Raw genomic sequence first — 17,583 nt, forward strand, 5'->3', positions numbered from 1 at the left:
GCTTCGAGCACTGCCTCTGCTGTGGCTGTCTGGGAAGGTTCAGACTGCCAGAGAGGTCCAAAAAGGAGACAGCACACTGACATTTTCACACTGGCCCAGGCTGGGAGTGTTCAGAATCTCCCGGTTCTAGAGAGCACCGACAAAGCACCTGCACAGATCTCTCTCAGGGGAGGGTGTGGAGCGTAACTCAGACCCTGGTAGTGTAGTGCGCATGCAGAGTGTAAAAGGTTATGGTTCTAGAGAGTGTTAGCTGGCGTCCACACCAAAGTCTCTCATGTGCGCTGCCACCCAGATGCTGTCACAAGCGCCAGGGACTCAGGGACCAATGCCTGACTTCTTTGCCATACTCTCTCTGGCCCAGCACCAGCGGTGGCCATCCTGGGTCCGTGGGCTTAAGCCCCGGTCATTAACTGCCCGATTCCACCAATTTCCCCTTAAAATCTTTGGCTCTTTTTGAGTGCTTTTAATCAGACTCCAAGTTAATGCTGGTCCCCAATCACAGGGCACTCTTGACTGGGTTATTACTTTCCAATGGGTTGCTCCTGGTGGCTCCCTCCAGCTTTTGTTTATCTTCCAATATCAGTCCGATATTCCTACTCTGTTCTACCTGTTCACTGGCATCTTCTGTCCCTGTAGAGATCCATAAATGTATAATTCTAGTCTCAGGTTTATTTCATGGGTGATCAGAGTTCATTGGTAGATAATCAGCTCACTTTAGGGGACTGGTTGAAACAGCACTTCCTACTTCTCCGTCATTTTGTCTCTGATCCATCATGTTTACCCTTATTTTTACATATATATGTTTTTCCTTCTTTAAAATTTTGGGAGGTAGTTTCTTCTAAGAGACCAAAATACACCCAAAATCAAGTGGGTTGCTCTGTTCTATTCACGTTTTATATTATGTATATATTATGTATAAATTTATGTATATATGCATATAAATAAATATATATATAAATATGTTAGTTTCATGTGTGTATGTGTATATATATATAAATATATATATACATATATAAATATATATTAGCTTCATGTGTGTATATGTATATAATATATATTAAATATATATATTATATATAATATATAATTATAATTATAAATTATAAAATTATAAAATTGTAATTATAATTATAATTATAATTATAATTATATATAATTATATATATTTTATAATTATATAATATATATTATATAATATATATTTATTATTTATATTTATTATTTATATTCTTATATATAAATATATAAATATATATTTATATATTTATTATAAGTTATATAATATATATAATATATATTATATAATTATATAATGTACGTATTATATAATTATATAATAATATATAATATAATATATAATATATAATATAATATATAATATATATATTATATATTTTATATATTATATATACACACGAAGCTAATATATATTTATATATATATATAATATATAATAATATATATTATTATTTAATTATATTAATTAACATATTCATATATACATATATATTTTTTTAATTTAAAATTTTTTTTAGTTTCTTTTTACCCCCTTTCTTCTCCCCCTAATTTGGGGTCTCATCTGATTTGATTTCTGATTCTGATTTTCTGGGTTCTTTGTCACCCTTTTAGTATTTTATTCTCTCATTCATATTTTCTTATCTGGATCAAATGACAAGGCAGAAAAACTCACCACAAAAAAAAAGAACAAGTGGCAGTACCAAAGGTTAGGGACTTAATACGGACATTGATAATATGTTAGAGCTAGAGTTCAGAATGATGATTCTCAAGGTGCTAGCTGGGATTGAAAAAGGCATGGAAGATATTAGAGAAACGCTGTTTGGAGAAATAAAAGCCCTTTCTGGAGAAATAAAAGAACTAAAATCTAACCAAACTAAAATTTAAAAAAAGCTATTAATGAGGTACAATAAAAAATGGAGGGTCTTACTGCTAGGATAAATGAGGCAGAAGAGAGAATTAGTGATATAGAAGACCAAATAACAAAAAATAAAGAAGCTGAGCAAAAGAGAGACAAACGACTACTGGACCATGAGGGGAGAATCTGAGAGAAAAGTGATACCATAAGACAAAACAATATTAGAATAATTCAGATTCCAGATGAAGAAGAAACAGAGAGGGGGATGGAAGGTATATTGGAGTGAATTATTGTAGAGAATTTCCCTAATATGGCAAAGGGACCAAGCATCAAAATCCGGGAGGCACAGAGAATCCCACTGAAGACCAATAAAAATAGATCCCCACGTGATCATTTAATAGTATAACTTAACAGTCATAGTGACAAAGAGAAAATCCTGAAAGCATCCTGGGATAAGAAATGTGTAACATACAATAGTAAAAATATTAGATTAGCAGCAGACTTGTCCACAGAGACCTGGCAGGCCACAAAGACCTGGCATGATATATTCAGAGCACTAAATGTGAAAAACATGCAGCCAAGAGTACTATATCCAGCTAGGCTATCATTGAAAATAGAAGGAGAGATAAAAAGCTTCCAGGACAAACAAAAACTAAAAGAATTTGTAAACACCAAGCCAGCTCTACAGGAAATATTGAACGGGGTCATAGAAGCAAGAAGAGAGCCTAAAAGTAGTAGACCAGAAAGGAAGAGAGACAATATACAGTAATAGTCACCTTACAGGAAATACAATGGAACTAAATTAATATCTTTCAATAGTTACCCTGAATGTATATGGGTAAATGCCCCAACCAAAGGACACAGGGTATCAGAATGGATTAAAAAAACAACAACAAAAACAACATATCAATATGCTGTCTACAAGAAACTCATTTTAGACCCAAAGACACCTTCAAATTAAAGTGACGGGGTGGGAAGCAATTTACCATGCTAATGGACATCAAAAGAAAGCTGGGGTGGCAATCCTTATATCAGATAAATTAGATTTTAAGCCAAAGACTGTAATAGGAGATGAGGAAGGACACTATATCATACTCAAAGGGTCTGTCCAACAGGAAGATTGAAAAATTTTAAATATCTATGCCCCTAACATGGGAGCAGCCAACTATATAAACCAATTAAAAACAAAATCAAAGAAACACATTGACAAGAATGCAATAATAGTAGGGGACTTTAACAACCCCCTTACTGAAATGGACAGATCATCCAAGCAAAAGATCAACAAGGAAATAAAGGCCTTAAATGACACACTGGACCAGATGAACATCACAGATATATTCAGAACATTCCATCCCAAAGCAATAGAATACACATTCTTCCCAAGTGCACATGGAGCAGTCTCCAGAATAGATCACATTCTGGGTCACAAATCAGGTCTCAACCAGTACTGAAAGACTGGGATCATTCCGTGCGTATTTTCAGACCACAGTGCTCTGAAGTTAGAACTCAATCACAAGAGGAAAGTTGGAAAGAACTCAAATACATGGAGGCTAAAGAGCATCCTACTAAAGAATGAATGGGTCAACCAGGAAATCAAGAAGAATTGAAAAAATTCATGGAAACAAATGATAAGGAAAACACAACTGTTCAAAATCTGTGGGACACAGCAAAGGCAGTCCTGAGAGGAAAATATACAGCAATACAAGCCTTTTTCAAGAAATAAGAAAGGTCTCAAGTACACAACCTAACCCTACATCTAAAGGAGCTGGAGAAAGAACAGCAAAGAAAGCCTAAACCCAGGAGAAGAGAAATCATAAAGATCAGGGCAGAAATCAATGAAATAGAAACAAACAAACAAAAAAAAAACAAAAAACAAAAAACAGTAGAACAAATCAATGAAACTAAGAGCTGGTTTTTTGAAAGAATTAATAAGATTGATAAACCCCTGGCCAGACTTATCAAAAAGAAAAGAGAAAGGACCCCAATTAATAAAATCATGAATGAAAGAGGAATGCTCACAACCAACACCAAAGAAATACAAACAAGTATAAGAACATATTATGAGCAACTATACACCAGCAAACTGACAATCTGGAAGAAATGGTTTCATTCCTAGAGACATATAAACTACCAAAACTGAACCAGGAAGAAATGGAAAAACTGAACAGACCCATAACCAGTAAGGAGATTGAAGCAGTCATCATAAATCTCCCCAAAACCGAGTCTAGGGCCAGATAGTTTCCCAGGGGAATTCTACTGAACACTTAAAGAAGAAATTATACCTATTCTCCTGAAACTGTTCCAAAAAATAGAGATGGAAGGAAAACTTCCAAACTCATTCTATGCGGCCAGCATTACCATGAGTCCCAAACCAGACAAAGACCCCATCAAAAAAGAGAATTACAGACTAATATCCTTGATGAACACAGATGCCAAAATTCTCACCAAAATACTAACCAATAGAATCCAACAGTACATCTAAAGGATTATTCACCATGACCAAGTGGAATTTATTCCAGGGCTGCAAGTTTGGTTCAACGTCCTCAAATCAATCAATGTGATACAATACATTAATAAAAGAAAGAACAAGAACCACATGATACTCTCAATAGATTCTGAAAAAGCATTTGACAAAGTACAGCATCCTTTCTTGATCAAAACTCTTCAAAGTGTAGGGATAGAGGGTACATACCTCAATATCATCAAAACCATCTATGAAAAACCCACAGCAAATATTATTGTCAATGGAGAAAAACTGAGCTTTTCCGCTAAGGTCAGGAACATGGCAGGGATGTCCATTATCACCACTGCTATTCAACATAGTACTAGAAGTCCTAGCATCGACAATCAGACAACAGAAAGAAATAAAAGGCATCCAAATTGGCAAAGAAGAAGTCAAACTATCACTCTTTGCAGATGATATGATACTTTAGGTGAAAAACCCAAAAAAGACTCCACTCCAAATTTGCTAGAACTTGTACAGGAATTCAGTAAATTGTCAGGATATAAAATCAATGCACAGAAATCAGTTGTATTTCTATACACCAACAAGACAAAAGAAAGAGAAATTAAGGAGTCAATCCCATTTACAACTGCACCCAAAAGCATAAGATACCTAGGAATAAACCTAACCAAAGAGGCAAAGAATGTGTACTCAGAAAACTCTAAAGTACTAATAAAAGAAATTGAGAAAGACACAAAGAAATGGAAAAATGTTCCATGCTCATGAATTGGAAGAACAAATATTGTGAAAATGTCTATGCTACTTAAAGCAATCTACACATTTAGTGCAATCCCTATCAAAATACCATCAGTTTTTTTCAAAGAAATGGAAAAATAATCCTAAAATTTATATGGAACCAGAAAAGACCCCAAAGAGCCAGAGGAATGTTGAAAAAGAAAGCCAAAGTTCATGGCAATACAATTCCAGACTTCAAGCTCTATTACAAAGCTGTCATCATCAAGACAGTATGGTACTGGCACAAAAACAGACACATAGATCAATGGAACAGAATAGAGAGCCCAGATATAGACCCTCAACTCTATGGTCAATTAATCTTTGACAATGCAGGAAAGAATGTCCAATGGAAAAAAGACAGTCTCTTCAACAAATGGTGCTGGGAAAATTGGACAGCCACATGCAGAAAAATGAAACTGGACTATTTCCTTACACCACATACGAAAATAGACTCAAAATGGATGAAGGACCTCAATGTGAGAAAGAAATCCATCAATATCCTTGAGGAGGACACAGGCAGCAACCTCTTTGACCTCAGCCGCAGCAACTTCTTCCTAGGAACATCGCCAAAGGCAAGGGAAGCAAGGGCAAAAATGAACTATTGGGACTTCATCAAGATCAAAAGCTTTTGCACAGCAAAGGAAACAGTTAACAAAACCAAAAGACAACTGACAGAATGGGAGAAGATATTTGCAAATGACATATCAGATAAAGGGCTAGTATCCAAAATCTATAAAGAACTTCTCAAACTCAACACCCAAAAAACAAATAATCCAATCAAGAAATGGGTAGAAGGCATGAACAGACATTTCTGCAAAGAAGACATCCAGATAGCCAACAGACACATGAAAAAGTGCTCCACATCACTCGGCATCATGGAATTACAAATTGAAACCACAATGAGATACCACTTCACACCAGTCAGAATGGCTAAAATTAATAAATCAGGAAATGGGGGGGGAGACAAGATGGCGGGGAAGTAGGAGGAGGTGCCTTTTCAACCTGTACCCTAAAGTGAGCTGATTACCTACCAAAGAACTCCGATCACCCATGAAATCAGCCTGAGATCAGAATTATACACGTCTGGATCTCTACGGGGGCCAGAAGACGCCAGTGGGCAGGTAAAGTGGAGTGGGAACGTCGGACTGATATTGGAAGATAAACAAAAGGGGGAGGGAGCCACCAGAGGCGACCGATTGGAATATAATACCCCAATACGAGAGTGCCCTACATCTGGGGACCAGCATTAACTTGGAGTCTTGTTGAAAGCACTCAAAATAGCAAACGATCGCGCGGGGAAATTGTGGGAATGGGGGAGGCTAGGGATAGGGGCTTAAGTCCCCAGACCCAGGGCAGCCTCCCCTGGCGCTGAGCCAGAGAGTGCGGCGGAGAAACCTGGTCTTTGTCCCGGAGCCGCCAGTGCGCCCGAGAACGGGTGGAGTCCGGCTCCCGTGAGGGGCTGGGAGCCACACCAGACGGCAGAATGCGCACCTTACTGAAGATGGGCGCGTGCCTCACCCTCCCATGAGAGAGGTGCACGAATGCCCAGCCTGGTGTTCTCGGACCCACGCAGCGATAGACCCACGCGGCGATAGAGCCGATAGAGCTGGAGGCGCTGCACCCCAAACCCTCCCCTGGGAGAGGTGCGCGCAAGCCCGGCGCTCTTAGCCCCAGCCAGCGGGAAAATCTCAGTGTGCGATCGCTGCTTGGAACCTCTCTGGCGCTCTGGAGCTGCCCAGACAGCCACACCTGCCTTGGTTTTGCGTACAAGCAGGAGATCCTGCGTCCCCAGGGACCGCGACTCAGAACCTGCTCTGCCAGCGGCCCAGCGGCTGCAGCACCTGCAGGGGAGCAGACTGAGGCTTCTCTCTGAGAGGGAGGTTGGGGTACAGTTTTCTTTCCTCTAAACCTCCAAAAACCATCAAAAGCTGTCAAGGCGAGAGAAAAGAAGTGAACAAACATAAAAACCTCCAGAGAACAAAAACCTGAAAAAACTGTTTTTCTCAGAGCCCACCCCCTTGAGGGGGTCGGGAGGACTTAACTCAGGGAACATCATTGACTGAAAACCCACGTGGCAGCCCCCTCCCCCAGAAAACAAATCAGGAAAGAAAAAAAAAAAAAGACTACAAGAGAACAACCACCACTACTTCATAGATACAACTTTTATTTTTAATTCTTTCCCACTATTCTGGTTCATTTTTTTTTCTTTTTTTATATAGATAATTTTTTAACCTATTTACCATCACAGTGAGATGTCCAGTACATCAAATTCCATGATAAACTTCTAACCTGAATTTTTTGATACATACACATGTGTTTTTCTTTTGCTTTTCCATTTTCTTAATTTTTAAAAAAATTTTTAATTTAGTTTAGTCCAGTTTATTCCTTTTTTATTTTTATTTTCTAATATTCATATAGAGTTAAACTTCAAGGTAACCCCCTTTCTCCAAGCAATGCTACCCCTAGGTGAACCAATTTTTAATCCCCCTTTTTCTTAGGAAAGTTGAGTCCTTTAACAAAGATATCAAGATACATCCAGGAAGAATCAAAATAACCTTCCTCGCCCACACTGAGAATCTATAACCATGCTCCCATCTTTTTCTTCTGCCAGTGTCTCTGTGTATTTATGTTTGTCCTGATAGTATATAAATCTTACACTTGGGGTTCTTCTTGACGAGGTTCCTCCTTTTTTTTGCTTATATATATATATATTTTCTCTCGTCATATACTTTTATCAGTCTTTTTGTTTGTCTGTTTTTGTTTGTATACGTCATAAATTTACCCTGGGGCCCATTTGGGCTGAACCTTCTCTTTTATCTTCCCTTTTTTTCCTGTCTCTCTCTCTCCCTCTTTTTTCTTTTTCTTTTCTTTTTTCTCTCATTTGGGTGGGGAATCCTGAGTGCTCAGAAGCGTTCCAGGGTGCACCTTGACTGCACCACGGTCAATACATCCAGCTACATCTGGCCAGTCATCTCTCACCAAAATGACTAGGAGGAGGAATCCCCAACAGAAGAAAAATACAGAGGATGGGCCTTCTGCAACAGAGCTAATGGCTATCAACATAGACAATATGTCAGAAAGAGAATTCAGGCTAACAATTATCCAGGCAATAGCTAGGTTGGAGAAAGCCATGGATGACCAAACGAAATTGATTAGGGCAGAATTGAAAGCGACCAGAGAGGAGGTTCATAATGTTAGGGCAGAGCTGAAGGCCACCAGGGATGAGGTTCACAACGCTCTCAATGAGTTCCAATCTAATCTAAATTCTCTAAAAGCTAGGGTAACTGAGACAGAAGATAGAATTAGTGATCTGGAGGACAAACAAATAGAGAGAAAGGATCAGGAGGAAGCCTGGAACAAACAGCTTAGAAGCCACGAAAACAGAATCAGGGAAATAAATGATGCCATGAAACGTTCCAACGTCAGAATTATTGGAATCCCTGAAGGGGAGGAGAAAGAAAGAAGTCTAGAAGATATAGTGGAACAAGTTTTTCATGAAAATTTTCCCAATCTTGCGAATGGAACAAGTATTCATGTACTAGAAGTAGAAAGGTCCCCCCCCAAGATTATAAATTCAAAAAAAACATCCAGGTACCTCATAGTAAAATTGAGGAATCATAATTGTAGATATAATCTCTTGAAAGCCGCTAGGACAAAGAAGCTCCTTACATACAGAGGAAAGCCCATCAGAATAACGTCAGACCTGTCCACAGAGACCTGGCAAGCCAGAAAGGGCTGGCAAGATATATTCAGGGCACTAAATGAGAAGAACATGCAGCCAAGAATACTTTATCCAGCAAGACTGACATTCAAAATGGATGGAGAGATAAAGAGTTTCCAAGACCGGCAAGGCTTGAAAGACTATGCAACCACCAAGCCGACACTGCAGGAAATATTAAGGGGGGTTCTATAAAAGAGGAAAAACCCTAAGAATAGCATTGAACAGAAATATACAGAAAATCGACAGAAAGAAAGACTTCAAAGATAACACAATGTCAATAAAAACGTATCTCTCAATAATCACTCTCAATGTGAATGGCCTAAATGCACCCATAAAACGACACAGGGTTGCAGATTGGATAAAACGACAGGACCCATCCATATGTTGTCTACAAGAGACCCATTTTGAACCTAAAGATACACCCAGACTGAAAGTGAAGGGATGGAGAAGCATCTTTCACGCCAATGGGCCTCAAAAGAAGGCCGGTGTAGCAATTCTCATATCAGATAAATTAGATTTTAAACTAAAGACGGTAGTCAGAGATACAGAAGGACACTACATCATTCTTAAAGGGACTATCCACCAAGGTGATCTAACAATTGTAAATATCTATGCCCCCAATATGGGAGCAGCCAATTACATAAGAAAACTATTAATCAAGATAAAGAGTCATATTGATATGAATACATTAATAGTAGGAGATCTTAACACGCCTCTCTCAGAAATAGACAGATCATCGAAGCAGAAAATCAATAAAGAAATAAGAGCATTGAATGACACATTGGACCAGATGGACCTCATAGATATATACAGAACATTCCACCCTAAAACTACAGAATACTCATTCTTCTCAAGTGCACATGGAACCTTCTCCAGAATAGACCACATACTGGGTCACAAATCAGGGCTCAACCGATACCAAAAGACTGAGATTATTCCCTGCATATTCTCAGATCACAATGCTTTGAAACTGGAGCTCAATGACAAGGAAAAGTTCAGAAGGAACTCAAATACCTGGAAGCTAAAGACCACCTTGCTTAAGAATGCTTGGATCAACCAGGAGATCAAAGAAGAACTTAAACAATTTATGCAAACCAATGAGAACGAAGACACTTCACTCCAAAACCTATGGGATACAGCAAAGGCGGTCCTAAGGGGGAAATTCATAGACATCCAAGCCTCCCTCAAAAAAATTGAAAAATCCAGAATAGACCAGCTGTCTCTACACCTTAAAGAACTGGAGAATCAACAACAAATCAAACCAACTCCACACGTAAGAAGGGAAATAATCAAGATTAGAGCAGAGATCAACGAGGTAGAAACCAGAGATACAGTAGAACGTATCAACGAAACTAGAAGCTGGTTTTTTGAAAGAATCAATAAGATCGATAAACCATTGGCCACACTAATCCAAAAGAAAAGAGAGAAAGCCCAAATTAATAAAATTATGAATGAAAAGGGAGAGATCACAACTAACACCAAGGAAGTAGAAACAATCATCAGAAGCTATTATCAACAGTTATATGCCAATAAGCTAAGCAACCTAGATGAAATGGATGCATTCCTGGAAAACTATAAACTCCCAAAATTGAACCAGGAAGAAATTGACAACCTGAATAGACCAATATCCAGTAACGAGATTGAAGCAGTGATCAAAAACCTCCCAAAAAACAAGAGCCCAGGACCTGACGAATTCCCTGGGGAATTCTATCAAACTTTCAAAGAAGAAATAATACCTATTCTCCTGTAGCTGTTTCAAAAAATTGAAGCAGAAGGAAAACTTCCAGACTCTTTCTATGAAGCCAGCATTACCCTGATCCCCAAACCAGGCAAAGACCCTACCAAAAAGGAGAATTTCAGACCGATATCACTGATGAATATGGATGCTAAGATTCTCAACAAGATCCTAGCAAACAGGATCCAACAGCACATTAAAAAGATTATCCACCATGACCAGGTGGGATTCATCCCTGGGTTACAAGGATGGTTCAACATTCGCAAATCAATCAATGTGATAGAACAAATCAATAAGAGAAGAGAGAAGAACCACATGATCCTCTCATTGATGCAGAAAAAGCTTTTGACAAAATCCAGCATCCGTTCCTGATTAAAACGCTTCAAAGTATAGGGATAGAGGGAACATTCCTGAACTTCATCAAATCTATCTATGAAAGACCCAGAGCAAATATCATCCTCAATGGGAAAAAGCTTGCAGCCTTCCCATTGAGATCAGGAACACGACAAGGATGCCCACTCTCACCACTCTTGTTCAACATAGTATTAGAAGTCCTAGCAACAGCAATCAGACAACAAAGAGAAATAAAAGGTATCCAAATTGGCAAGGAAGAAGTCAAACTCTCTCTCTTCGCAGATGACATGATTCTTTATATGGAAAACCCGAAAGACTCCACCCCCAAACTTCTAGAACTCATACAGCAATTCAGTAATGTAGCAGGATACAAAGTCAATGTCCAGAAATCAGTGGCTTTCTTATACACTAACAATGAAAATACAGAAAGGCAAATTAGAGAATCGATTCCATTTACTATAGCACCAAAAACCATAAGATACCTCGGAATAAACCTAACCAAAGAGGTTAAAGATCTGTACTCGAGGAACTACAGAACACTCCTAAAAGAAATTGAAGAAGACACAAAAAGATGGAAGACCATTCCATGCTCTTGGATCGGAAGAATAAACATCGTTAAAATGTCTATACTGCCCAGAGTAATCTATACTTTTAATGCCATTCCGATCAAAATTCCACCAGTATTTTTCAAAGAGCTGGAGCAAATAATCCTAAAATTTGTATGGAATCAGAAGAGACCCCGAGTTGCTAAGGAAATGTTGAAAAACAAAAATAAAACTGGCGGCATCACGTTACCTGATTTCAAGCTTTACTACAAAGCTGTGATCACCAAGACAGCATGGTACTGGCATAAAAACAGACAGATAGACCAGTGGAACAGAGTAGAGAGCCCAGATATGGACCCTCAACTCTATGGTCAAATAATCTTTGACAAAACAGGAAAAAATATCCAGTGGAAAAAAGACAGTCTCTTCAATAAATGGTGCTGGGAAAACTGGACAGCTATATGTAGAAGAATGAAATTTGACCATTCTCTTACACCGTACACAAAGATAAACTCGAAATGGATAAAAGACCTCAACGTGAGACAGGAATCCATCAGAATCCTCGAGGAGAACATAGGCAGTAACCTCTTTGATATCAGCCACAGCAACTTCTTTCAAGATATGTCTCCAAAGGCGAAGGAAACAAAGGCAAAGATGAACTTCTGGGACTTCATCAAGATAAAAAGCTTCTGCATAGCAAAAGAAACAGTCATCAAAACAGAGGCAACCCACGGAATGGGAGAAGATATTTGCAAATGACAGTACAGATAAAAGGTTGATATCCAGGATCTATAAAGAACTCCTCAAACTCAACACACACAAAACAGATAATCATATTAAAAAATGGGCAGAAGATATGAACAGACACTTCTCCAATGAAGACATACAAATGGCTGTCAGACACATGAAAAAATGTTCATCATCACTAGCCATCAGGGAGATTCAAATCAAAACCACATTGAGATACCACCTTACACCAGTTAGAATGGCCAAAATTAGCAAGACAGGAAACAACGTGTGTTGGAGAGGATGTGGAGAAAGGGGAACCCTCTTACACTGTTGGTGGGAATGCAAACTGGTGCAGCCACTTTGGAGAACAGTGTGGAGATTCCTCAGGAAATTAAAAATAGAGCTTCCCTATGACCCTGCAATTGCACTGCTGGGTATTTACCCCAAAGATACAGATGTAGTGAAAAGAAGGGCCATCTGTACCCCAATGTTTATAGCAGCAATGGCCACGGTCGCCAAACTGTGGAAAGAACCAAGATGCCCTTCGACGGATGAATGGATAAGGAAGATGTGGTCCATATACACTATGGAGTATTATGCCTCCATCAGAAAGGACGAATACCCAACTTTTGTAGCAACATGGACAGGACTGGAAGAGATTATGCTGAGTGAAATAAGTCAAACAGAGAGAGTCAAGTATCATATGGTTTCACTTATTGGTGGAGCATAACAAATAATATAGAGGACAAGGGTAGATGGAGAGGAGAAGGGAGTTGAGGGAAATTGGAAGGGGAGGTGAACCATGAGAGACTATGGACTCTGAAAAACAACCTGAGGGTTTTGAAGGGGCGGGGTGGGAGGGTGGGGGAACCAGGTGGTGGGTATTAGGGAGGGCACAGATTGCATGGAGCACTGGGTGTGGTGAAAAAACAATGAATACTGTTACGCTGAAAATAAATAAAAAATTTAATTAAAAAAAAAAGTAAATAAAAAGTTATCTGATATCATTCCCCTAGTACAATGATACGGATTTAAATCCATAAAATATTTAAGGGTAATAAAGAAATTAACTTTTTTGGAAAAAAAAAAATTTTTCTGAGGAAGCCCAGACATCAGGTTAACTAGACAATGACCTTAAATCACTTATTTTAAATATATTCCAAGGGCTAAAGGAAACCATGACCAAAGAATTAGAGGAAACTGTGAGAACAATGTGTCATCAAATACATAATTTTAATAAAGAGGTAGAAAGTAGATTTCTCACTTCCAGAGTCTGAGAAGAGAGGGGAACCCAGAATAATTAATAGACATGGAGCTTCTTTGGGGATGATGAGATGTTCTAGAATTAGATAATGGTGATGTTTGCACAAAATTGTAAATATAAAAAAAATCACTGAATTTTATACCTTAAAATAGTTAAAATGGTGCATGTTAATTGTGTAAATTTTATCTCAATGAAAAATTTTGAATTTATTAAAGAAAAAAATAAAATAAATCAGGAAATGACAGATGCTGGCGAGGATGTGGAGAAAGGGGTACCGTCCTACACTGTTGGTGGGAATGCAAGCTGGTGCAGCCACTCTGGAAAACAACATGGAGGTTCCTCAAAAATCTGAAATAGAGATACCCTACAACCCAGCAATCATACTACTGGGTATTTACCCTAAAGATACAAATGTAGTGCATCCGAATGCTTGTAGCAGTAATGTCCACAATAGCCAAACTATGGAAAGAACCTAGATGTCCATCAACAGATGATCGGATAAAGATGTATACATATGGAATACTATGCAGCCATCAAAGGAAATGAAATCTTGCCATTTGCAATGATGTGGATGGAACTAGAGGGTATTATGCTGAGCGAAATAAGTCAATCAGAGAAAGACTATTATCATATGATCTCTCTGATATGAGGAATTTGAGAGGCAGGGTGGAGGGTTTGGGGGGTAGGGAAGGAAAAAATGAAACAAGATGGGATCAGGAGGGAAACAAACCATAAGAGACTCTTAATCTCACAAAACAAACTGAGGGTTGATGGGGGTGGGTATAGAGAGGGTGGTTGGGTTATGGACATTGGGGAGGGTGTTGTGGTGAGTGCTGTCAAGTGTGTAAGCCTGACGATTCACAGACCTATACTGCTGAGGCAAAAAATACATTTTATGTTAATAAAAAAATGTAAACAAAAAGATCCATAAAAGAACACAGAAAGTTGTATTATATATTTTCTATGGACACATACATATATATGGCAAATGCAGAAAGTCATTCAGAAGAACTGGTGCTATTATTTGATACTAAGAATTCAAATATTTTATAATAATTTTGGAAAAAATCTAGAACTTCAAATTGTTCATATCTTGTGAACTTGTGGGAACTTCTCTTAAGAAATTCATGCAAAAAAGAATAACTTCATTGCAGTATATTTATTGACTAGAAGCCTCCTGGCCCGTGTGACTCAGTTCAAGCAGAGAAAGCAGACATCTAAACACAGAATTGCAACCAGGGCAGCCCCAGCAATTTTTAACAAGGCTCCAGACAGTACCTGGTGTTGTGTTGGAACTGACTGGAGCTTCATTGCCAGGAGAACAAGAAGAAAGGACATTCCACAGAGAGACGACTGCATATGCAAAGGCAGCAGGGATGGGGAACATAAGACTACAGGAGGACAGTACCAGACTAGTAGTACCTCTGGGCTGGGCCCACACTTGGACAAGAAGAACCAAAAAAGGAGCTTCAGGAGGAGGACACCTGATCAGCTTTAGGATTTAGAAAAGGTCACTCAGGTGGCCATGCAGAGAAGAGCTGGAGAGGAAGAAGCCTGGGCCAGTTAGAACAGTGAAGAGGTTTGTAGTCAGTGAGGTCAGGGACCAAGAGGTCAAGGCAAGGAGGAGGAGAAGCAGGGCTGATTCAAGCATAGTTCAGCAGCAGACTCCTCAGGACTGGACATAAGGATAAGGAGCAAAGAGATGCTGAAGGTGACTTGGTCTCTAGCTTGATTAATGGGAACAGTGACCATGACTGGGAGATTACCACATGATGGCCAGGGGTCACAGCCTTCCATGATTGAAACCTCACAATGGCTCACATTATAGATAAGTTGAGGTGACTTGCCCAAGGGCCTCCAGCTGGCCAACCCCCAGAATGAGCTTTCAACCATCAAACTATTTATGGTTGGGGACTTCACAAGAGGTGAGTGTGAGGAGATGAGGTGATGAGGCCAGATCTGGCTAAGCTGTTTCAGGGATGCTTCTGGGACAGGTAGATGGAGATACCCAGTGGAGAGCTAGAAACAGGGGCTGTGGAACCCAGGTGAGAGGTAAAGTGGGTATCCTCCTCATTTGATGAATAGGGAGATACAGCTAAGCAAGTCTTATGTGTCCTGCCCAAGGCCACCCATTTGATAAATGATAGCCTTAATTACAGGCCTGTCTGATCTCAAAGTCCAGGTTCTTTGGGTGGCCACTGGCTACCCCAGAGATGCTCAGAAGGTTTTGGATGAAGCCACTTCCTCTTTTACCTTGGCCCAATCTCTTCCCAGTCTCTCCCTGCCCTGGGCTTCCTGACTCTATAATACTCTGAGACTCCTAGGATGAGAACTTAGCCCAATGAGGGTCTCCTAGAAGGAGGTACAAATTTGAATGAGCATGAAGCATTTAAGGGACAAAGGCATGGGGGGTGGGGTGTCCTGCAAAGGCTGAGAAAGAAGAGGCTAAGAGGCAGGAGTGCAGCCACGAAGGAATATCAGATAGGAAGAGTCCCAAATACTCCTGAGAGAACAAGTAGTATCACCTGTATGAGGCAATCAGAGGGTATACCAATTAGGATGTCAGTGAACTTGGCAAGCACAGCTGGAGTTAAGATAGTGGGAAGAGAAAGCTCTTAGCTTTATCCAGACTATGAGAAAGAGGAGTGAGCAAGTATAGGTGAATCTTTCAATAAGCCTATCTTGAAAAGAAGGGGCTGGGGGTGCTGGAGGGACCCTGGGTCCCAGAAGAGGCATCTACTTTCAGGTGGATATTCTGGTGCCCTATAGTTGAGCTGAGCCTCCAGCTGCCCTATGAGTGTGGTCTCGTGGGTTCAGGGTATACAGGTGGCCTGTTCCCCAAGTTCAATCTGGAGCGCAGAGAGAAGGGCTTACTTAATCTTCACCCTTCCTTCCTGCACCCTGGAGCAGGCCTGGCTGCAGATTCAAAAGCAGGGAGGAGATTCGTGGATGGGACAAAGGGCAGTCACCTGAATGAGGGCGAGGTTACTGCTGATAACTCTGTGCTGCTCCTGGGGGTCATCAATTTGTCCAGTGTTGGCCTAAGGATGGAGAGATAAGGACAAAAGGTAAGTCTGGGTGGTCACAAAGCCAGGCTAAGCTTTCCTGGAAGAGGCAGTGTCTTAGGAGAGAAATCAGCAAATTAATTTCATTGATGTTAGAGCAAATTATTCTGCCCAGCTCTCAAAATTGACTGAGGGTGGGAAAGGTAAGGACCCAAGTCCCTTTGAGAGTAAGATGGTGTCATAGATCACCTCTTCCATGCTCAAGTATGCAAGCACATAGAGTTAAGTGTCACCAACAATTTCAAGGCCACCTGACTCAAGCTCATCCACAGGCACCATGGGAAGGACTCTTCTGGGAAGCTGTATTGTGCCCTCAGCTAGGTCTTCAGCCACCTACAATTCCCTTCTCTCCCCTCCAGCAAGTTACATCTCAGATGACCACTAACCACCCAACAGTACCTCTGTAAATCATCCTGTTTAAGAAATGCTTCAGTCCTGGGGTACCTGGGTGGTTCAGTGGGTTAAAGCCTCTGCCTTCGGCTCAGGTCATGGTCCCAGGGTCCTGGGATTGAGCCCCGCATCGAGCCCCACATTGGGCTCCCTGCTCAGCGGGGAGCCTGCTTCCTCCTCTCTCTCTCTCTGTCTGCCTCTCTGCCTAATTGTAATCTGTCTGTCAATCAAATAAATTTAAAAATTAAAAAAAAAAAAAGAAATGCAACCTGAGGGGCGAGGGGGGTGGGAGGTTGGGGGAACCAGGTGGGGGGTATCAGGGAGGGCACGGATTGCATGGAGCACTGGGTGTGGTGCAAAAACAATGAATACTGTTACGCTGAAAAGAAATAAAAAATTAAAAAAAAAAAGAAATGCTTAAGTCCTTCACATAGGATAAAAAACAAGATCTGAAATAGGAGTTCCTCCTTTAAAAATGGTAGTCAGCTCCTAACTTCACAGCACTTGCCAGCAAAATTCAAGACGCAGATAAATGTATTTTCCTAGCTCCTTTGTACTGAGTTCATTAAGTTTCCGAACTCCAAGGGGGAAAATGGAATTACTTTTCATGAACAAATAAGGGGATTCTTTTGTTTTCAGCATGATGGACACCTCAGACACAGCATGGAA

At 40.0% G+C, this 17,583-nt stretch overlaps 1 protein-coding gene across 1 annotated transcript in view; it reads right to left on the reverse strand.

The window, feature by feature from the left end:
- Positions 1 to 17,583, reverse strand: part of SLC41A3 (solute carrier family 41 member 3) — a 131,839-nt gene that overhangs the window by 39,798 nt on the left and 74,458 nt on the right. Inside the window, exon 5 of the mRNA XM_080813098.1 lies at positions 16,429 to 16,500. Within this exon, the coding sequence (XP_080669224.1) occupies positions 16,429 to 16,500 (72 nt within the window). The remainder of the gene's footprint in view (positions 1 to 16,428; positions 16,501 to 17,583) is intronic.

This window comes from Martes martes (genome assembly GCF_963455335.1).
Source record: "Martes martes genome assembly, chromosome: 1".
Lineage (NCBI taxonomy): Eukaryota > Metazoa > Chordata > Mammalia > Carnivora > Mustelidae > Martes > Martes martes.